The sequence below is a fragment of the Salmo salar genome, chromosome ssa19 (assembly GCF_905237065.1).
Source record: "Salmo salar chromosome ssa19, Ssal_v3.1, whole genome shotgun sequence".
Lineage (NCBI taxonomy): Eukaryota > Metazoa > Chordata > Actinopteri > Salmoniformes > Salmonidae > Salmo > Salmo salar.
In genome coordinates, this window is record NC_059460.1 from 76132604 (window position 1) to 76156736 (window position 24133).

A 24133-nucleotide genomic window follows, 5' to 3' on the forward strand; every position below is an offset into this window, starting at 1 on the left:
AGACATTTACATTACATTTAAGTCATTTAGCAGACGCTCTTATCCAGAGCGACTTACAAAATGGTGCATTCACCTTATGATATCCAGTGGAACAACCACTTTACAATAGTGCATCTAAATCTTTTAAGGGGGGGGTTAGAAGGATTACTTTATCCTATCCTAGGTATTCCTTAAAGAGGTGGGGTTTCAGGTGTCTCCGGAAGGTGGTGATTGACTCCGCTGTCCTGGCGTCGTGAGGGAGCTTGTTCCACCATTGGGGTGCCAGAGCAGCGAACAGTTTTGACTGGGCTGAGCGGGAACTGTGCTTCCTCAGAGGTAGGGGGGCCACCAGGCCAGAGGTGGATGAACGCAGTGCCCTTGTTTGGGTGTAGGGCCTGATCAGAGCCTGAAGGTATGGAGGTGCCGTTCCCTTCACAGCTCCGTAGGCAATCACCATGGTCTTGTAGCGGATGCGAGCTTCAACTGAAAGCCAGTGGAGAGAGCGGAGGAGCGGGGTGACGTGAGAGAACTTGGGAAGGTTGAACACCAGACGGGCTGCGGCGTTCTGGATGAGTTGTAGGGGTTTAATGGCACAGGCAGGGAGCCCAGCCAACAGCGAGTTGCTGTTGACCTCTGCAATCCGCCCTGGCATGCTGTCAATTAACTTCTGGCCCACATCCTGACTGATGGCAGCCCATTCTTGCATAATCAATGCTTGGAGTTTGTCAGAATTTGTGGGTTTTTGTTTGTCCACCCGCATCTTGAGGATTGACCACAAGTTCTCAATGGGATTAAGGTCTGGGGAGTTTCCTGGCCATGGACCCAAAATATTGATGTTTTGTTCCCCGAGCCACTTAGTTATCACTTTTGCCTTATGGCAAGGTGCTCCATCATGCTGGAAAATGCATTGTTTGTCACCAAACTGTTCCTGGATGGTTGGGAGAAATTGCTCTCGGAAGATGTGTTGGTACCATTCTTTATTCATGGCTGTGTTCTTAGACAGAATTGTGAGTGAGCCCACTCCCTTGTCTGAGAAGCAACCCCACACATGAATGGTCTCAGGATGCTTTACTGTTGGCATGACACAGGACTGATGGTAGCGCTCACCTTGTCTTCTCCGGACAAGTTTTTTTCCAGATTCCCCAAACAATCGGAAAGGGGATTCATCAGAGAAAATGACTTTACCCCTGTCCTCAGCAGTCCAATCCCTGTACCTTTTGCAGAATATCAGTCTGTCCCTGATGTTTTTCCTGGAGAGAAGGGGCTTCTTTGCTGCCCTTCTTGACACCAGGCCATCCTCCAAAAGTCTTCGCCTCACTGTGCGTGCAGATGCACTCACACCTGCCTGCTACCATTCCTGAGCAAGCTCTGTACTGGTGGTGCCCCGATCCCGCAGCTGAATCAACTTTAGGAGACTGTCCTGGCGCTTGCTGGACTTTCTTGTGTCCCATGAAGCCTTCTTCACAACAATTGATCCACTCTCCTTGAAGTTCTTGATGAGCCGATAAAAGGTTGATTTAGGCGCAATCTTACTGGCAGCAATATCCTTGCCTGTGAAGCCCTTTTTGTGCAAAGCAATGATGACGGCACGTGTTTCCTTTGCAGGTAACCATGGATGATAGAGGAAGAACAATGATTCCAAGCACCACCCTCCTTTTGAAGCTTCCAGTGTGTTATTCGAACTCAATCAGCATGACAGAGTGATCTCCAGCCTTGTCCTCGTCAACACTCACACCTGTGTTAACGAGGGAATCACTGACATGATGTCAGCTGGTCCTTTTGTGGCAGGGCTGAAATGCAGTGTAAATGTTTTTGGGGGATTCAGTTCATTTGCATGGGAAAGAGGGACTTTGCAATTCATCTGATCACTCTTCATAACATTCTGGAGTATATGCAAATTGCCATCATACAAACTGAGGCAGCAGACTTTGTGAAAATTTGATATTTGTGTCATTCTCAAAACTTTTGGCCACGACTGTAGGCTGGCCTCGGGCCTTGCTGGCAACGCCACTGAGAGAGTGAGACGAGCACATGTTTCAACCTTTAATTTTCCTACCTTCCAGACATGGACAGAGGACCTGGGTCCAATTCATCAAGTCATTCCCCATTTGCAGCAGAGGCCACTTTTAAAGATGTCACTTTGCTGAGGTGATATCTCATTGAGTTGAAACACCCATATCCTTAAGGATTGCATTTTGAGGATACGCAGCAGTTTGTTGGAAGAAAAGCTGGCATATTTCGCTGTCTGTCATTTGCTGTCATTCTTGAATACATTTTCTGAAGAAACATTTGTATTCAGTCACCATAACTTTGTTTTTTCACTGCTGTTTTGTGTGTATAATCATGACGATGTTTGTGTGTGATTCACCATAATACATTTTAGTCATTTAGCGACTTACAGTAGAGTGCATACATTTTCATTCTTTTTTCAATCCTTTTTTGTACTGGTCCCCCGTGGGAATCGAACACACAACCCTGACTTTGCAAGCACCATGCTTTACCAACTTAGCCATACGAGACCTACATAGCCATTCATCTTTGTATTAGCTACTCAGTGACCCATTCCCATTTCCTGGGGAGGCGCGGCGTGACTCCTTTCCTGGGGAGGCGCGGCGTGACTCCTTTCCTCGGGAGGCGCGGCGTGACTCCTTTCCTCGAGAGGCGTGGCGTGACTCCTTTCCTCGGGAGGTACAGACCTATGCATACAAAAAACAGCCTTGACAAGCCGCCAGCCTCCTGTAGTCTCCCAGGTAATACACTGCGACCATTGCCATGGCATTTGCGGTGGTAGCAAACCTAGGATTCCACTGGTGCTGCCTTGCAGGCTGGCACAAATCTCTCTCTCTCTCTCTCTCTCTCTCTCTCTCTCTCTCTCTCTCTCTCTCTCTCTCTCTCTCTCTCTCTCTCTCTCTCTCTCTCTCTCTCTCTCTCTCTCTCTCTCTCTCTTTCTTTCTCTCTCTCTCTCTCTCTCTCTCTCTCTCTCTCTCTCTCAGCTAGACTGAGGGCTCTCCAACCCTGTTCCTGGAGAGCTACCATCCTGTAGCTTTTTGCGTCCAACCCAAGTTGTTACTAACCTGATTCATTTATCAACCAGCTAATTATTAGAATCAGGTGTGCTAGATTAGGGTTGGACGGTAGCTCTCAGGGTTGGAGAGCCCTGAACTAGACTATAGCTGCGGGACTCAGCCAGCACCACAGTGTGTGTGTAATATGTGACAGGGCCATCCCACGGACCCCAGTACCCAGCTGAGAGGACCCAGCGGACCCCACAGAGGGTGACGGAGTGTCTTCACTTCACATACGCATCTGATCTGCTACCCCTGAGGAGCATGCAGGGTCACAATGTTCCAGCTGGCCACTCAGAGCACACACACACACTGGCTCTCAGACACTGCTCAACGATGAGTCATGTGCAGCACGATAAGCAGATCTTTTATTTTCAGCTGTGGCTATTATCTCATTATCCTGCTTGTAAAAATTCTGGACACCGATTTGAAGGACAAAATAGCAGAATTTGATTACCTCTGCTTCTTTGTTTGACGCGTGCTTGTGTTCAGGTCTAGAGGAGTAACATATCTCGATGTATAATAGCTCACATAACAATCACAGTACAGGCCACTTTACTTCGTTTGCTTTTCTTATAAAATGTTATAACCGACCCAGAGTACTACCAATGATTAATCACCTGGAACAGCCAATGACTCAGCAATGAATCTACAGTTGGCAGTGTTTCTTTGTAGAAAACAATAAAGATCAATGCTGTTACACAGTGGATGCAGATCCCTTGGGGCTACATGCTGTAGAAAAAAACAACGGGTTTTATTTGTAAAATGGCCATGGTATATGCAAATGGTTGCATATGTAATATAACGATACCGTCTTCAAAAGCGTTAAACTGTTTGCATTGCCTCTTTTTATATGAGACTTAATAATGCCTATTTTCCAGAAAAGACCATGAAAATTAGGACTTTAAAGGTCCAATGCAGCCATTTTATCGCAATATCAAATCATTTCTGGGTAACAATTAAGTACCTTACTGTGATTGTTTTCAATTAAAATGGTCAAAAACAAACAAAAATAGTAAACAAGAATTTTGCTAGAACTGTCTAGGAGTGGGGAGAACTAGCTGTTATTGGCAAAGAGGTTTGGAACTCTCTCTTGTTGATCTATCAACCAGTTTACCACCTGGTGATGTCACCAGGCAGTCCAAAACTCCATCCCACCAAAACAGGTTGAAATTTCAGGCTGTCTTTTCTAACAGCTCTTACACTAAAGGGGCATGATCATCATTTTCACTATGTCATAGTATTATTCCAACCTAATAGTGTGGAATTATATATATAACACAGACAAATCATGTTTTTGACGGCACTCTGCCTTTAAGTAGCATCCTTTACACTAATGGCGTGTCATGTTTCGCGGTGGATATTGAGCTTTAAAGTGATTCGATCGCAGCACCCATCATTTGTTATTCATTGTTGCGTCATTAGTTTCATATTTAAAGGAAACAACACAAGAAATGTATTTTTATGAGGTGAGTTATTTATTAATGCCAATCTGTATTTGAGGTGCTGCGGTTTGGAGGTCTTCCCTTTGTGCCACGTCAAGACTTTCAACTTTGATTCAGTTATATCACCTTCACATTATTACTTATCATCTGAACATGCGTCTTCAGCGATGCAGCCTTTCAGAACTGTGGTTAAGAGCCATTTGAATTTTGACTGACTGTAAATCGGCTAACGCACTTGGCAGAATGGATTCTTCTTTCCTCTCTTCTATTGTAATGACCGATCAGGCCTGTTTTGTGAGCAAGATGGAGGAGGAGCAGAGATGGATTTAACAGAGATGACTGTGACATACCTGGGCAGAAAATAGTTATATTTGGTCAAATTTGGTCCTGAACTGCAGAGAACATCCCCAACGTCGGTAGACTCCACTGGTCCGTGACATTTTGAAACCGTATGAGCTGCACTGTATTGGCTGAGGATGAAAAGACTCTTTAAGCTTTCCCGCTTAAGTTGTAAAAAAAAGTTTGAAGATTGAATGTCGGTTTATCATTAACTTCATCATAATTGATTATGCTTACTAATAACCATAGGAATCCATCTAATTTATCATAAGTAACCTCAAAGCATTTTCAAAACAAATATTTTATTCTACTAATCACGATTTAATAGTTCCATTCAAATACACAGTGTGAGGTCGGCGCTATCGCGTCATTAATGCTGCGAAACATCACATTGTTCTGGTTTCTACCTGGCGGTACTGCTATCATCAATCCAGTTTCTACCTGGCGGTGCTGCTATCATCAATCCACTTTCTACCTGGCGGTACTGCTATCATCAATCCACTTTCTACCTGGCGGTGCTGCTATCATCAATCCACTTTCTACCTGGCGGTGCTGCTATCATCAATCCACTTTCTACCTGGCGGTACTGCTATCATCAATCCACTTTCTACCTGGCGGTACTGCTATCATCAATCCACTTTCCACCTGGCGGTGCTGCTATTATCAATCCACTTTCTACCTGGCGGTACTGCTATCATCAATCCACTTTCTACCTGGCGGTACTGCTATCATCAATCCACTTTCTACCTGGCGGTGCTGCTACCATCAATCCAGTGACCACAAGAGTGCCTGCATCACTGGGGGCATGATAGTGGGTGTAGTTGAGTTGTGTGCTTCAATGTGAAACCGGAGGTCTGCTGTTATTGACATGTTAGATTAGATTAGCTTTTGTTAGCTCTAGCGCTAACCCGGCAGTAAGCAAATTGGTTTCTCGGTGGCGGTGTGCAGGTAGTCCGTATACGGCTAAAGCGCATGCAGGCTTTGGTAGCAGCAGTCTGTTTTGAACTGACAGGAGTTTCACGCTCAGTGGGGGATAGAAAAATGCAAGTTTCACCGCAACGGGGGATTCTCAGAATGTTTTAAGTGTTTGCCAGGAAATCCATTTGTTTTGGTCTGTTAGCGCAGTGTTTGAAGTCCTGGGGCTTGCAGCATTACAGAATCAAACTGCCCTGACTTGTTCACAGGACTCCATAACTCTCGCATTCAGGTGTAGGTAAATCAGTCAGTTGCACTCAATCATTTAAATACGTAAATAACTTGAGGCTTCACGGTCCTACTGTCACAGATCATGGGAGTGTCTCACCGATGTAGAGTGTCAGTCTACTGACGCGTTGTCAAGCTGTCTGATATTTCTTACGCAGTAACACACACACACACATATATTATTAATTTGTATTATTATTATTATTATTACACACACACACGTTGATGTTTAGTAATGAGGGAGAAGCCATCCCTGGAGCCAGGCTGTCTCCCTCCCTGTCTCCCTAGTGAGACACAACATGTCTGCTCTGTCCCCCCTGCACCTCACTCACTCCTATACCGCCCCAGAAGATGGACACCACCAGACATTAACATATCTCCAGTGCTCCTGTCTGCTGACTCTCCACACGTTTGAAATTCATCTCTTCTCGCCAGTAACATTTGAGCAAGACGCTTCCTCGGCTATGCCCACAGGGAGAGGGAGGGGGAAGGGGGTGCGCTTTAATAGGCCCTTTATGTTTTCCTCTGCTCCCTCTCTCCCCCCGTAGCCTAAAGGCTGGGAAATTTCACTCAGATGGAGGGGTGTGTGTCGTTGAAACAAAGCAGACAGATCCAAAACACTGCAACACAGTAAAGCCCCTGCTTTAGATAGAAACATTGCCATGGTAACTACTGTACCATTGTCAATTTTCTCCTGAGCTTGTTATTTTGATGAAGCAAAATAGGGCAGGGTAATTGAATTTGTTTGTCTAAAAATACGTACATAATAATGTTCCTGTTCTTTTCACATTGATTAATACCTTTTCAGTTTGATCTCTTCTGTCGTCCAATCAAATAGCATGGTGATGGTACGCCTTATTGTTTTATTTGTAGAAAACACAGGGGGAGGATGTTGGTTCTAGAATAGGAGGGTCAAATGCTGTCGGCTGCATACGGCCCGTTGTGGTTCCCTGGCTAGATTTCCACCTACGAAATAAAAATATATTTATTTGTGTTTTTTTTTTTTATTTATTGAAGAAGAAAAAAATGTGGGTTTGGAAAGATAGGCTACGTTACAATCTACAGGACATTACATGTTAAAGGTAGACTCAGGGATATGCCATCGATGCAGAAAGTAAACAGCATTGTGGGTAAATGTATGCAACAACTAAGAGCGTTGAAGCTCGATGCTTAACTTCTCTGCTGTTTTGGTCCCGTGGCTACCATGCTGTAACAGTGTGAAGCGAACCCGTGCACATGCGCAGTACTGTGTGAGAGCGAAGTCTTGCATCTCTCTCATCTCAATATATGCAGTGCTGCTCGTGGCAACTTCAAATCGCAGTCTACCTTATCTTATTTCTATTCTGTTTTTGAAATGCACCAAAAATAACAATAATAATTTTTGTTATAAGTTAAGAAACACAAAACACTTTGTTTTCAGTTAAAGCATTATAATAAATATTGATTACAATCAAACCTATTTGCATTATAAAACTTGTGTATCTGTGTTTTATTAATCAGCCTCTTGCGGGACTTGATGTGGGTATTTCAATGAATCACTGGAGAACAATATTTCCTTCTTATTTCCTTCTTTAAATCAAAAAGTAACATCACTCCTGCAGCATATTTTACTGTATGTTCACGAGATTCAATTCTCCCTGCAACTTCACCAGACTGCCGCTGTGTCCACTGCTCTGTGACCCTGAATGGCAGATTTCATGCTTATTTGATCCGACTGCTATCCGTGGTGCTGAATATCAGATATTGTCACTATTGCACATGAAAAGGGCTTGAATTTCTTGTGCGGCTCCCTCAACACTTTTTTTGTGTGGGAAAATAAATGTCTCTTCCATTCATAAAGGTTGCAGACCCTGTGCTAAGGTGATCCAATCCGTGTTCCCTGTCTAGTTTCTCGTCTAGTTTCTATTTTGTTGTGGCGTAATTGTGCGCTCCCCATTACGGGGCTGTGCCGTGAACTTCCTTTCTCTAAGGGCGCTGTACCGTGGCACCATGATCAAAGTAGGCCTGTGTTCCTGTAATGACATTAAAGCTTTCTGTGTCGCGCCTGGTTTTTTTTTACAAACAGGAAGGAGGTGACAGGGTTTTCCCATGTCATATTCAGACTGTGGCAGGGTTTGTGGCTGTGTCTGCTGTCGGCAGGAAGTCAACTAAATGGCGGAAGCTCTAGAGTTGTTTAATTGTATACAAAAAAATTGTATTAGGTCATCTCAAAATCCACAAAATTAACTGACTTTATACTGTGACCTTTTAGAACCTTAAACTGTAATTGAACCATTATCTAACTAAATAAAAACCATCTTAATTGGACAGCACTTCAAAGCTATTGCGTTGTCTATGCAAGTTATTAGATTGTTGGTAATAATACCAAACAACACCGTAAAATGTAATTGGACGACTGCTTCAAAAGGTAAGAGCAGAAGTGCAATAGAAAGACAATTTTAGTTGAGACAAGCAGTCGAAAGGATACTATATCTGTTCACATTGTCTGCATGTATTCCAGTTGTCACAGAAATCCCCTCACACTATACCATATGATTGTGTGCAATATAACACTGATGACACACTGATTTCAATCTTAATCATAATAATGATCTTGAACTATTAAAAACCCTTTGGAGACTGCGTAGGATAAAGATTTTAGTTATATTTGGCCAATCGGAGCAGCAAACTTAGACAAATGTCACAGTTGACAAGCTTGTCAAACTCATCTCTGCTCCGTCGAGACATCGCTAGGAGACAACTAGAAGAAAAACAGCATGTCCTGTATCTGACCCTGTTCCTGCTGTCAGTACACACCCACACACAGAGAGAAACGCGCATTCACACACCCAGAAACACAGATACACACACACACACACACACACACAGAGAGAAACACGCATTCACACACCCAGAAAGACAGACAGACACACACACACACACACAGAGAAACACACATTCACACACCCAGAAACAGACACACACACACGCATTCACACACCCAGAAACAGACACACACACACACAGAAACAGACACACACACACACACACAGAAACACACACACACACACACACAGTGAGAGACACACACTCTCTCTCTTTCTCCCATACATACTGACACACACACACTGACACACAGACCCACTCAGACACAAACACACACTCAAAGCTCGCCCCACTTTGTGCTGCCTGCCAAAACTCAGGGTGGATCTTGGTTATAGAAAGGGCATTTTAGCCTCTTCATCAGTCAGTCATGACAACCATTAGTGCATCCCCTAGTCCATTGGCCTACTAACAACTCAGGAGCACTTCATTCTTATCTACCGCTGTGTGCTACGGTTAATGAAGAGAGATGCATCTGCACTGTGCTGTCAAAAGGGACTAAGTAAAGGATTATTCCTTTAGTCCTCTGTTTTGGCACAATGGCATTAGAGTATTAGAAATGTTAAGATTATTGGAAAATAAGGAAAGGAAGCTGAAAGCAAAATGCTTTGTTGATGCACTGCAAAATCAAAAGTAAAAAAGAGCTAAAGTCTTAGGTCTGTCGCTTGACTTTACTACTGTGTGCGTTTTTTACACTTGAATAAACACTCTTTCTCGCCTCTGTCTGTGTCTGTCTGTCTGTGAGAAAGAAAGTGATCTCACTCATTCACTAACAGTCACATTGGCAACACATTAATAACATGTATACCCTCCCTCTCTCTTTCCCCCTCCAGAGAGCAGTCTGGACAGCCTGCAGCAGGCCCTCCACCAGTCTGTGTTCCTGTCGGCCATGTCGGCTCAACCCGGACGGGACCTACCCCTGTGCTGGGAGCAGCACTGCAAGCTGCTGCCTGGGGTGGCCGGATTGCAGGCCAGCTGCGTGGCCCACTGGACCGTGGATGAGGTGAGAGCACACATACATCCACACGCTCATGCATACAGTCGAAGTCGGAAGTTTACATACACCTTAGCCAAATACATTTAAACTCAGTTTTTCACAATTGCTGACATTTAATCATAGTAAAAATTCCCTGTCTTAGGTCAGTAAGGATCACCACTTTATTTTAAGAATGTGAAATGTCAGAATAATAGTAGAGAATAATTTATTTCAACATTCCCAGTGGGTCAGAAGTTTACATACAATGAATTAGTATTTGGTAGCATTGCCTTTAAATTTTTTAACCTGTTGAGGACAGACGTTCCGCCAGCGGAACCCCTAGCCAACAGCCAATGGCATCGCACGACGCGAAATACAAAACCAACTAAAATACCACAATTCAATTTTCTCAAACAATCAACTATTTTACACCATTTTAAAGATAACTCTCGTTAATCTAACCACATTGTCCGATTTCAAAAAGGCTTTACAGCGAAAGCAAAACATTAGATTATGTCAGGAGAGTACCCTGCCAAAAATAATCACACAGCCATTTTCAAAGCAAGCATATATGTCACAAAAACCAAAACCACAGCTAAATGCAGCACTAACCTTTTGATCTTCATCAGATGACACTCCTAGGACATTATGTTATACAATACATGCATGTTTTGTTCAATCAAGTTCATATTTATATCAAAAACCAGCTTTTTACATTAGCATGTGATGTTCAGAACTAGCTTACCCACCGGTAACTTCCGGTGAATTTACTAAATTACTCATGATAAACATTCACAAAATACATAATTATTTTAAGAATTATAGATACAGAACTCCTTTATGCAATCGCGGTGTCAGATTTTAAAATAGCTTTTCGGCGAAAGCACATTTTGCAATATTCTGAGTACATAGCTCGGCCATCACGGCTAGCTATTTTGACACCCACCAAGTTTGGGGCGCACTAAACTCAGAATTACTATTAGAAAAATTGGATTACCTTTGCTGTTCTTCGTCAGAATGCACTCCCAGGACTTCTACTTCAACAACAAATGTTGTTTTGGTTCCAAATAATCCATAGTTATATTCAAATAGCTCCGTTTTGTTCGTGCGTTCAGGTCACTATCCGAAGGGTGACGCGCGAGCGCATTTCGTGACAAAAAATGTAAAAATATTCCATTACCGTACTTAGAAGCATGTCAAACGCTGTTTGAAATAAATTTTTATGCTATTTTTCTCGTAAAATAGCGATAATATTCCAACCGGGCGATGTTGTATTCATTCAAAGGCTGAAAGAAAAAAATTGAGTAGTCTCATGACCGCGCATCTCCAGTGTCACTGTCCCCAGGCTGACCACTTACAAATTCTCCTGCTGTTCTTCGCCCAGAGACAGCAGACACCCCATTCCACTTTCAGGCGGCTTTAGAGAGCCAATGGAAGCCTTAGAAAATGTCACGTTACAGCACAGATGCTGTATTTTCGATAGAGATGCAACAGAAGGACAGCAAATTGTCAGACAGGGCATTTCCTGTATGGAATCTTCTCAGGTTTTGGCCTGCCATATGAGTTCTGTTATACTCACAGACACCATTCAAACAGTTTTAGAGTGTTTTCTATCCAAAAAGTTTCTGGGCAGGAGTAGTAACCAGATTAAATCGGGTACGTTTTTTATCCGGACGTGAAATACTACCACCTATCCCAAAGAAGTTAACATGGGTCAAATGTTTCGGGTAACCTTCCACAAGCTTCCCAAAATAAGTTGGGTGAATTTTGGCCCATTCCTCCTGACAGAGCTGGTGTAGGCCTCCTTGCTCGCACACGCTTTTTCAGTTCTGCCCACAAATTTTCTATAGGATTGAGGTCAGGGCTTTGTGATGGCCAATCCAATACCTTGACTTTGTTGTCCTTAATCCATTTTGCCACAACTTTGGAAATATGCTTGGGGTCATTGTCCATTTGGAAGACTCATTTGCGACCAAGCTTTAACTTCCTGACTGATGTCTTGAGATGTTGCTTCAATATATCCACATAATTTTCCTCCCTCATGATGCCATCTATTTTGTGAAGTGCACCAGTCCCTCGTGCAGCAAAGCACCCCCACAACATGATGCTGCCACCCCCGTGCTTCATGGTTGGGATGGTGTTCTTTGGCTTGCAATGTCCCCCTTTTTCCTCCAAACATAACAATGGTCAATATGGCCAAACAGTTCTATTTCTGTTTCATCAGACCATAGGACATTTCTCCAAAAAGTACGATCTGTGTCCCCATGTGCAAACCGTAGTCTGGCTTTTTAATGGTGGTTTTGGAGCAGTGGTTTCTTCCTTGCTGAGCGGCCTTTCAGGTTTTGTCGATATAGTACTAATTTTATTGTGAATATAGATACTTTTGTACCCGTTTCCTCCAGCATCTTCACAAGGTCCTTTGCTGTTGTTCTGGGATTGATTTGCACTTTTCGCACCAAAGTACGTTCATCTCTAGGAGACAGAACGAATCTCCTTCTTGAGCGGTATGACGGCTACGTGGTCCCATGGTGTTTATAGTTGCGTACTATTGTTTGTACAGATGAACGTGGTACCTTCAGGCGTTTAGAAATTGCTCCCAAGGCTCCCAGACTTGTGGAGTTCCACAATGTTTTTTCTGAGGTCTTGGCTGATTTATTTAGATTTTCCCATGATGTCAAGCAATGAGGCACTGAGTTTGGAAGTAGGCCTTGAAATACATCCACAGGTACACCTCCAGTTTACTCAAATGATGTCAATTAGCCTATCAGAAGCTTCTAAAGCCATGACATCATTTTCTGGAATTTTCCAATCTGTTTAATGGCATAGTCAACTTGGTGTATGTAAACTTCTGACCCACTGGAATTGTGATCCAGTGAACTATATGTGAAATGATCTGTCTGTGTAAAGCACAAAGTAGATGTCCTAACCGACTTGCCAAAACTATAGTTTGTTAACAAGAAATTTGTGGAGTGGTTGAAAAACGAGTTTTAATGACAATTCATGTTCCACTTTTAAATAATAAAACAAGCATGAAATTCAAATGAACAAATCTGTCATTTTTCAAGATTTAAACCTCAGTAACAGTTAAACATTTAATTTGGGAGTTGTTTAATCTGTTACATTTGTCAAGTCTGGATATCAGACATAAACAAATGTACGTCTCATATAATTAATTATACACGCCTCTCCTTTTGTTTCAAACTCCAGACATATCGCAGTGCTTGTCGGGATAACACTTTGCTCTGAAGCCTGCAGCCTTGCGGGCTCGGTCGAAGTGGCTACCTGAGGGTCTAATTAGCCCATACGCCAGGTGTAGGACAACCTGGTCCTGGAGGGCCGCAGGCACTTCATGTTCTTCATTTAACCAACCTGGAAGACCAAGTGTGTTGAATTTAGGCAATCACTGATCAATTAGCTCAGTTGATCAGGTGAGGTGCCTAGTTGGAACAAAATCCTGCAGTACCTGCTGCACTCCAGGAACTGGGTTGTCTATCCCTGCCCTACACCCTGGATAAATGTCACTCCCTCAGCTTTGGGACAGTTGTGCAAATGGTGCAGGCGCACGTGAATGAAACAAATGGAGGGGTGAGGGGAAGGGGGTTATTTTGTGATTCATCGAATGTCTTACCTTATTTTATTTATTCATCTGGTTTTGTATCTTGTATAGGTCATTATAGGTCCTTATTGGCCCTTGTATAGACCCTTATATAGGCCCTTGTATTGTTGAGTTTGCTGTACATGTGGCTTGCTGCAGTGTAAAGGATTCTATTAGCCCTTAGTTCACTTATAGAAAACCTTATTCCCTTTATATGAAAGTTTGTTGTGTAACCCAGTCGTCTGTCAATTGGGTTTATAGGGAACCGGTGTCCTCCCTCATGTAAAGTACTGTCCAGTCTGTCTCCTTTCCACTCTGTCATTTCTCTTCTACTGTTGATATCAGGCTTCATGAGCTTGACAAAGGCACATCACCATAGCAACCAGGTGTGACCGTAAACTTTGACACTAGCAACCAGAGAGCATCGTGGTAAATAGACTCAGAGATTTGACTGTTTGTTTACAGTTGATGCATTGTGGGCATAAAGGAGAGACTGGTAGAAATGCAATGGTAATGTGTAGGCGTATGAATAATGTTTTCAATCATTTTATTGATGTGGTTAGTACTCGCCGTTCCCTCAGTCTGTTCGACTAGCATCATTTCTTAGTCCCTTTGTATTGTGGTTTAAACCTGCTTTGTCAAGCCAAATTGATATCAGTCCAAATCTATTGAAATTTCAGCCGTCACTTGAGAAAAAGAAAAATCCTTGGATGTTTGCCTCTCTGGTTAGAGTACGAGACTCAAATGAAATATCAGAAGCCCTCAGCGAGGCCGCTCCACTCTTAAGAATTAATTGACATGCCTACGTACCCGTCTAAACGGCGTGCGCAATACGGCCAATGCCACGATCCTCCTGCGGTTGCTAAGCACTCTCTCTTCATCTCTGTTGATTGATGAGATGAGGGAGGCTACCGGATTTAATGTGATTATTCCCCTTTCACTACACACACACACACACACACCTTCTCCGCTCCTCGCTGCCGCCACTGAGCATCTCCAACGGTAACGAAGGTCAACACACCTGTGTTACGGGTTCGAGTATTTTCCAACTATTGCGGGCACCAATGAGGCACACCGGGGGAAGAAAGAAAGAGAGAGAGAGGAGGGAAGGGGAAGATAGGAAAGAGATAGAAGAGGAGAGAAAGATCTGGCCCCCTCACAGCACAGATTGAAGAGAGAGATGCTACAGTAGAGGTAACCAAGACTATCTCTGAACACACAACAGCAACGCAGTGTTGTGGGACATTCAGATATATATTGGGAACGTTATTATTCATAATAACCAATCATGTTAATTCCAAAGAGGGTTAGAGTTTGAATGAACAAATGGTAATTGGGCTACAGTCCTCCAAAGAGTTTGATTTGGCTAATGAGAGGCAAGGGGGGGGTCACCTGGGAAGGCAGTAGGGTTAGTAGGGCTGAAGCAGTGAAGAGAGGTGGCTTGCTGTGTTACCTGTGTGAATGTGAAATAATCAGTAAAGAAACCCAGCATCCAAGATGCAACATAAATATATTACGCTGAACAAGCGCACCCCTCTGACGTCTAGAATAAGGCATCACGTAGGCTTTTCATGACGTTTCAATCTGCAAAGTTCAGTGTTGTGCCTCCTGAACATGGCCCAGGCTTGTCTTGTGACAGCAACCTGCAGGGAGGGGGAGGATAGAATGTCATCGAGTTTTACCGGAGGTGGAAGTTTTGTCTTGGCGGTTGTGGGGATTTGGCAGAGTGGAAGGCTTGAGATTGCAGTAGAGAGAAAGAGAGGAGGACTGTAAAATGATCGACTAGAGGGAGAGGAGCACTGCTTGTGTAACACCCCCCCCACCCCCCCCCCAAGCCTACAGATGTTTCATTTACATTTTTACATTTTAGTCATTTAGCAGACGCTCTTATCCAGAGCGACTTACAGTAGTGAATGCATACATTTCATTTCATGCATTTTTTTTTTTACTGCCCCCCCGTGGGAATCGAACCCACAACCCTGGCGTTGCAAACACCATGCTCTACCAAGGTACAAAAGTATTCATGCGTTTTTTTTGTACTGGCCCCCCTTGGGAATCGGACCCACAACCCTGGCGTTGCAAACACCATGCTCTACCAACTGAGCCTACTTCACCCATGCCCCTCATAGTCAGGAAGTCCTTAGCCGAGTTTCCATAGCTTAAACCTATAGCTTGATAGCCAGGAGCAGTACTGAATGGGCACATTTCACTATCACCAATCAGCCAGAACTTCTCCAACCTAACCAGTAGCTAATTGATTGGTTTTAGCATTGCACCATGTAATAGCAGACATTATCATCCAAAGCACTGATCCCTTTGTGACTTGAACCCACAGCCTTGACATTGTTAGCATTACACTTTTACCTACTGAGCCACAGTTCTGGAGCATCAGTATCTCCTGTATCTTCATCAACCCTCTCATACATATCTATTAAGATGTTACGTCCTGTGCATTTCCCATCTCCTTTCAGCATTCAGCTGGACATACTGTAGTTAAGATTCCAGAAATCCTAGGCTGAATCTTTCATTCATGGGGTTCATTATCCTGCCAGCTCTTGATCCCGATCATATCTATTCACTCATTCCACTACAGTGACTATAACCCATCTGGCATTCAACTCCCACAACCCCCCTCTCTCTCTCTCTCTTTCTGACTATCAAAGAGAGAGAGAGTCAAAGTTCTTCAAAAGCGGCGCTTTCAAACGGAAAGGTCAATGTTTCAGGCCCCTTTGCCTGGACTCCTGCGAGGCCAATTATAGCCCATCATATTTTCCTAAGGGGCGAAAGAAGAGAGGGTGTCAGCAGCCGATGTGGAGGAGAGGAGAATGTCCTCTTGTGCCACCCTCCGTGGGAGTAGTGCTGGGAATCTCACTAAATTGCCATGGGACCAGCCTCGCAAAGGCTCTAGTCTAAGTGTGCTACTCTCTCGCCCAGGACTGTAACATGCTTCTAATGCTCTAACCACTCCTGCCACACTTTAACACACACCGGCTGGAGAGGTTTACCATGCCAATATGGCAGATGAAAACACTTGGCTTACTGCGCCATTTGCATTGGTAGCGCTGGAGCACATACTAGGAAATGTATGTTGTGTTAGGATGTATCTTGGATCAAGGAGGATGGATGTTGACCAGGATTTGTGATTGTTTGGGAAAGGTTTTCAAAAGTTACAAATTGATTTTGTTGGTAGTAAATGGGTGATGGTGTACCTAAAGTGATGTCATTGGTAATAACATCCTCACAGGCTGATGCTTTTGAAACTGGAGAACTGTTTTGATTCATTAATAATTCCAGCACAAATTTAGATTTCCTGATTTGAATTCCAACCCACTCTAGAAATATGTCTTGATCAGTTTTTTTTTTAACAACTTTCATAAATAGCATTTAGCTAATCATGACCCGGGGACTGCAGTATGTCGCAGTTCAGATGTCTCTCCTCACTGTAATGTAGACAAACACTGACATTACTCTGTCTGTCTGTCTGATGTCGAGGCCAGATATTTCACATGTCACTCAGGTAGCAGGCAGTCCGCTGCAGCTAGTGCTAGCAGAATGATTCAGCCTTGGTAGACCTACCATGGCGGACCTGGATTCAAATGGTACCTGTTTGTTGCTTTCAGATACTTAAGCTGTGCTTGGTTGAGCTTGAATTAAACGTGCAAACCCCACCCATCTGGCACTCCAGGTAGGCTAAATCAAATGCTCAAATTATTTTAAAGAAAACAAATAGTATTTCAACCCAGTACAGGCTAATGGCCAGTTCCTTCAAGGAGCCATGTTGAGACGCTGTATTTTCATGATTCTGCATGGTAGAGATGGAAACTCTTGGAAACACCTTATTGGTCTCCACAGACTCATAACCTGTAGCGACAGCATCCTCTAGCTCCATTGACATCTATGAACACTGACATTCAGTTGCTGTGCCTTCTAGCCACTGTGGCCTTGTTCAGATTCTCTTGAAATGCTCTCTTCCTTCCAGTCATGTCAGATAGGTGATTACTTCAAGGAAGTCAGGAAGGCTCCATTTTAAGAACAGGGCCTGGGTCTGAGTGGAGAGAGACATCTGTGTTTATTTTTGTACTGGCCAGTGATGCGGGGTGAGGTAATAGATTTTGGGAGGTGTTATTTAGGTGTGTTAGCGGGGTGAGGTCTGAGACTTGACCAAACTGCTGTTTCATAATCAGTCCTATAGATCAGCTGTTTAGCACACCCTTATGTAGCACGAATGCAGCGAGTGTTGTCTCCAATGTGTGGCTTTTGTTTTATCCGCTGGGGCCATGCTCAATACATTACTTCTTTATTTCTTGTTTTATCATTGTCGAGAAGGAACCTGCAAGTAAGCATTTCGTTAAACAGTGTGCATCCTGTACATACAACTAATAAAAGTTGAAACATATCCATTTGCACAGAAATAATCACCTTGCAGTCAGTCATCCCAGGGATTTGAACCGGCAACCTTCCAGTTACTGGTCTGTCTCTCTAACCTCAAGGCTACCTCCAACCCCACTTAAAGGCTAATTATAACTGTTGTCAGTGAATTAGCTGGATGTTTTCTTGGTGTCTGGTAATTTAGCTTGATTTCCATGTTTTCATTCTGGTAAGAAGGAACTGACAGAGAAGGAAGAGTTACCTTGTTATTTTATGGGATAATTAATTTAAGTCATTTTCACGAGCGTTTTCAATGTAGCACTTTACGCCCCGCCATCCCTTTCATTCAATTTTTTCAAAGCATAATTTGACAAGGTTTTGGCAGGCCTACTGGCTTTCTATAGTCTATTTTCTTACGTCAATGGCTCCCTGCAGATAGTCCCCTGTTGTAAAGCAGTTGATATCCATCATATATCAGCTTCTGGCTCTCTCTGACCTTCCTGAAATACCTGGGGCGTTAACCCAGGACCAGCTGCAGTCAGGCCCACTAGAACCCCAGCTAATCTAGGCTATTATTGGAAGTTTCCAAAGCTTTCTCCAAAAAGTTTGTTTGCTCACTTGGTTTGCTCTTTCCTCGCCTGTAGCTCAAACGGTTCAATAGAAGTCAGAGGCACTGGATATGGATTGAAAGCTATCCCATAATTTTGTGTCTAGTTCGCCTTAAATTGTTAGTAATTTGGTTGCTTTTTAAGCCTTCTTTTAGTATCGCTGGAATAGCATTATCACTAGCTTCTTTAGAGTGTCAGGAAATGTCAGTGCCCACAGGCAAACGGTTTCTCAATATCAACATGATTTGTTGTTCTGACTGGCGATAATGAGACAGGCTGTAGATCACTGATCTCACTGATGTCATGTTGTTTTTCTGATTTTACTGAAACCCTTCATCATAAGGCTTAAAAAACTATTTCATAGGAATGACATAGCATATGTCATGATCAGTCATGACTTGTTATGTTGGCCTTATGACTGGGAGAGTTCAAGCAAAATGTTACTATGGTAATTACACAAGATACAGTTGAAGTCGGAAGTTTACATACACCTTAGCCAAATACATTTAAACTCAGTTTTTCACAATTCCTAACATCCTAGTAAAAATTCCCTGTCTTAGGTCAGTTAGGATCACCACTTTATTTGAAGAATGTGAAATGTCAGAATAATAGTAGAGAGAATTATTTCAGCTTTAATTTAATTCATCACATTCCCAGTGGGTCAGAAGTTTACATACACTCAATTAGTGTTTGGTAACATTGCCTTTAAATTGTTTAACTTGGGTCAAACGTTTCGGGTAGCCTTCCACAAGCTTCCCAAAATAAGTTGGGTGACTTTTGGCCCATTACTCATGACAGCGCTGGTGTAACTGAGTCAGGTTTGTAGGCCTCCTTGCCTGCACACTCTTTCAGTTCTGCCTACACATTTTCTATAGGATTGAGGTCAGGGCTTTGTGATGGCCACTCCAATACCTTGACTTTGTTGTCCTTAATCCATTTTGCCACAACTTTGGAAGTATGCTTGGGGTCATTGTCCATTTGGAAGACTCATTTGCGACCAAGCTTTAACTTCCTGACTGAGGTCTTGAGATGTTGCTTCAATATATCCACATAATTTTCCTCCCTCATGATGCCATCTATTTTGTGAAGTGCACCAGTCCCTCCTGCAGCAAAGCACCCCCACAACATGATGCTGCCACCCCCGTGCTTCACGGTTGGGATTGTGTTCTTCAGCTTGCAAGCCTCCCCCTTTTTCCTCCAAACATAACGATGGTCATTATGACCAAACAGTTCTATTTTTGTTTCATCAGGCCAGAGGACGTTTCTCCAAAAAGTACGATCTTTGTCCCCATGTGCAGTTGCAAACCGTAGTCTGGCTTTTTTATGGCGGTTTTGGAGCATTGGCTTCTTCCTTGCTGAGCGGCCTTTCAGGTTATGTGGATATAGATACTTTTGTACCTGTTTCCTCCAACATCTTCACAAGGTCCTTTTCTGTTGTTCTGGGATTGATTTGCACTTTTCGCACCAAAGTGCGTTAATTTCTAGGAGACAGAACGCGTCTTCTTCCTGAGCGGTATGATGGCTGTGGTCCCATGGTGTTTATACTTGCATACTATTGTTTGTATAGATGAACGTGGTACCTTCAGGCGTTTGGAAATTGCTCCCAAGGATGAACCAGACTTGTGGAGGTCTCCAATTTTTTTCTGAGGTCTTGGCTGATTTCTTTAGATTTTCTATGATGTCAAGCAAAGAGGCACTGAGTTTGAAGGTAGGCCTTGAAATGCATCCACAGGTACACCTCCAATTGACTCAAAATGATGTCAATTAGCCTATCAGAAGCTTCTAAAGCCATGACATAATTTTCAGGAATTTTCCAGTCTGTTTAATGGCACAGTCAACTTAGTGTATGTAAACTTCTGACCCACTGGAATTGTGATACAGTGAACTATAAGTGAAATAATCTGTCTGTGTAATGCACAAAGTAGATGTCCTAACCGACTTGCCAAAACTATAGTTTGTTAACAAAAAATTTGCGGAGTGGTTGAAAAACTAGTTTTAATGACTCCAACCTAAGTGTATGTAAACTTCCAACTGTACTTGACATTGAGACGGTCTCCCAGACGCTAACCTGTCTGTCCTCTGCTTGTCTTTGTCCAGGTAGCTGACTTCATCCACTCTCTCCCCGGCTGCGATGAACAAGCCAATCAGTTCAAAGAGGAGGTAAGAGGTCACAACATCTGGTCCTCCTCTAGTCTCCCAGTCTGGAGTCAACTAAGAGTTTTTTAAGGCTTGTCTTCCTCCATAAGGCTAAGTCAATGAGGGGAAACATGTGCAGAGTAGCCTTTGCCATTATAGTTGTCCGCAACAAAACACCCAGAGGAATGGATTCCCCTCTTTTTTCCCCCTCCTCCCCTGTGTTTGGTCAGGGTTAGTTTGCGTTGAGAATTATACTGACGTAAGGAGACATCACTGGAATCCAAAGCAATTAATTGGAAGCTAATAGCGGTAGTGATTAGCATTCCGAGCACAGCCATATTTGATTTGCCTCAGCTAATCTGACTACAGTATTTGCCACTGGTCTCTTGGTAGTTGAAATCCCTTTTTCAGCAATCCCAGTTGAGGCTCCACAGTTGTGAAACCCTACCTCTTTGAAGAGTTATTGTAAATAACTCTCACGGCGCCCCCTAACCCCCCCCCATACTTTGAGGAAAAATGTACTTGATGTAATGTGTTATCTTAAAATGAATGCGCTAATTGTTAGACTCAAATTTAAAAAATGTATTGTGACTGGCATGTCTAGTCGTTGAACAAGACATCACAATCTGATTCCAACTGATAAGTACTTGATTACCATTTCATAAATGAAATAGGAATTGTATGAATAGTGTCCACTGATCAAACTGCTCGTACTCTATATAGTGACATATAACATAGGACCATCTGTAGCCCTTAGCGAGAGAGAGGGATTTTTTTACCTCTCTCACTGGGTTCAATTGACTGTCCATCAGCTGTTGACCCATGCTGTAATCTGATTGGTTGTCTTCCAACAGCAAATTGACGGGAAGGCCTTGTTGCTGCTGACCCAGCGCGACATCGTCAAGATCATGAGTGTAAAACTCGGCCCCGCCCTCAAGATCTACAACTCTATCTTGATGTTCAAGCACGCTGAGGACAACCAATCGGCAGCCGACAAAGCCAACACATGAAGCTTCGGAAGCCACACCCACCAGACCCATCTTATGTGTCTGTCAAACACATAGATTTACTGTGTCGATTCATTCCAGACCCAACTCCCTTACCCCTGCTCCTTCTCTTTGGCCTACAGGCACTTCAGTTCAAGGACTTAAACTAAAGCCGATACATGATCTGTCCAAACCTATGGACTTTCAGGTTACAGTGTGTGTGTGTGTGTGTGTGTGTGTGTGTGTGTGTGTGTGTGTGTGTTTTGAGTGTCTCTTGGACACAGCCTCCAAATCTGCCTTTAATACTCAAACGTAGGTGTCATGAACGTAGGTGTCATGAAGGTTAACTCAACAAAACCCGCATTTCCAGGTATACAGCACAGTTTTCTATGTCTTTTACGCTGTAACTTCTCCCTGCTTTACTTTCCCTTAAAGATGTGACAATCACCACCAACAGTATAAAGCCATGTACTACATCATGACAAACCTGTGCTTTTTCTGGGTCATCACGGTGCTACCTGTATTCCGAATACAAACAGTCTACATCACAGTACGGGAGTTGAACTCTGGTACCAGTTTACGATCTCTGTCTACCGACTCAAACTGAGATACATACTGTTAACAGGTCGACCATTTTGATTCTATTTTGTATGAATGTTAATTATGATATGTTACAGTACTTATATGGACTCACCTATATTTATTGTGAAAAATATCAAGGTGTTTGCATAGTTGAAGGAAATTAATATATTATATATGAGCAAATTGTTTTTGAAAATGCCAAAAGGGTTTTTGTTTTAAATTTTAAATTCAGAATTTATTTAATTTGATAATATTGATATTATTTTATTTGCACATTAGAAGAATGAAAAATAAGTTACGTTTAAGGAAAATGTAAAACCATAAGATAATTTTGAGCTGAAGATAATCTAAATAAGTATAATTTCTGTTATATGTTACATTAGTTGAGATATCTTAGACTTACTTTTTGTGGAAACTGCAACTCTAGAGTCAGTTAACATGTATGTTTGTCTTTATTAAACTTTTGCTCCATTCGGGTAGACCAGGACCAATATTGTCTTTTTAGTTTTTACATTTTACCATTGGGGGTACGTTTTCTCAGTCACAATAGGTTGAAGGTGTTTTCTTATTATCGAAGAACAGCATACTTGCTCTTCTGCACTATTAAGAGTTTAATCTTATATTTTGCTATAACTTGGAATTGAATCTATGTTGAAACAAATGCTCTATCATTTGCTCTCTAGTCTTCATATACATGTTGCTACTAAAATGCAACCAAACTCCATTGAAACTTCAGGAATATGAAGAAACTTTTCACTGTACTTTCTGCTTTTTTTCCTATAGGGACTTTCTCTCTATCCCAAAATGTTGAGCATACAGAAACATATATTTTATTCTGATCTCTCGTCTTTCTTACTGCTGTAACGTGCAAGACTGCTGTTTTAGTGCATGGAAAATACCGCTACAGTTTGGTACAACCTCCAATATGGAGGTAGATATCTGCCAAAACATATTTAAAAGACTCACAATCTATTTTGGGTGATATCTACCTTTATATATTGTTCCCTTATCTATGAAAATGACAACTAATTTAACCATGAATATGGGCTGTACATATTTGTAAACCGTGTTTCTTACACTGAATTAACACTTTGTACAACTCGATGGATTCGTATTACATGATTTCACAACCCAAATAAACCGTGCAAGGGCACTGTCATCTCTGTTTTTATTCCAAGTCAAACTGCAACTTTTTCTTCTCAAGCTAATTTAGCATTATATAAAGATTTTTTTTTTGGACTACTGCAGTGCAAAGCCTCAATCCCAAACTGAATTCTAACTTTCAAAGTCCCCCTTTGACCTTATTGTTATGTACTGAAATGGAAATAAATTGAATGTGGCCTGGAGTTATTCATCTGCAGATAGTGGTCTTCGAAATAGCACTTTGTATTTGATTTGCACAGCAGCGTGTTCGGGTGGACGGAGTCGACAATTGATTTGGATACTGCCAGTCCTGTGTGGTGTGACACGTTCAGTTCTGACAGCAAATGAGTCATCCACTGCTGCACAACCAGACTGACAATTTCTGGGACACACTTCCATGCAAATGAAACACTGCTGTGCAAATCAAATCAAATGTTATTGGTCACATGCACCGAATACAACAGGTGTAGACTTTACAGTGAAATGGTTACTTACGAGCCCATTCCTAACAATGCAGAGTTAGAAAGTAAGACAAATATTTGCGGGAAAAAAAGGAAATAGTAACACAAAAACAATAATGAGGCTATATGCAAAGAGTACCAGTAGTCAATGTGCAGGGGTATGAGGTAATTGAGGTAATAGCGTATGTACAGTTGAAGTCGGAAGTTTACGTACACTTAGGTTGGAGTCAATAAAACTCGTTTTTCAACCGCTCCACAAATTTCTTATTAACAAACTATAATTTAGGCAAGTCGGCAAGGACATTTTTCCAAAAATTGTTTACAGATTATTTCACTTATAATTCACAGGATCACAATTCCAGTGGGTCAGAAGTGTACATACACT

At 42.5% G+C, this 24133-nt stretch overlaps 1 protein-coding gene across 8 annotated transcripts in view; it reads left to right on the forward strand.

Annotated features, from left to right (window-relative positions):
• LOC106579653 (lethal(3)malignant brain tumor-like protein 4) overlaps positions 1–23297 on the forward strand; it is a 127041-nt gene extending 103744 nt beyond the window's left edge. For all 8 annotated transcript variants that reach the window (XM_014159770.2, XM_014159775.2, XM_014159773.2 and 5 more), the window contains exons 18-20: positions 9727–9896; positions 20538–20600; positions 21431–23297. In XM_014159770.2, coding sequence (XP_014015245.2) covers positions 9727–9896; positions 20538–20600; positions 21431–21586 — 389 coding nt within the window. In that variant the 3' untranslated portion in view covers positions 21587–23297. The remainder of the gene's footprint in view (positions 1–9726; positions 9897–20537; positions 20601–21430) is intronic.
• Positions 23298–24133: the final 836 nt, after the last annotated feature.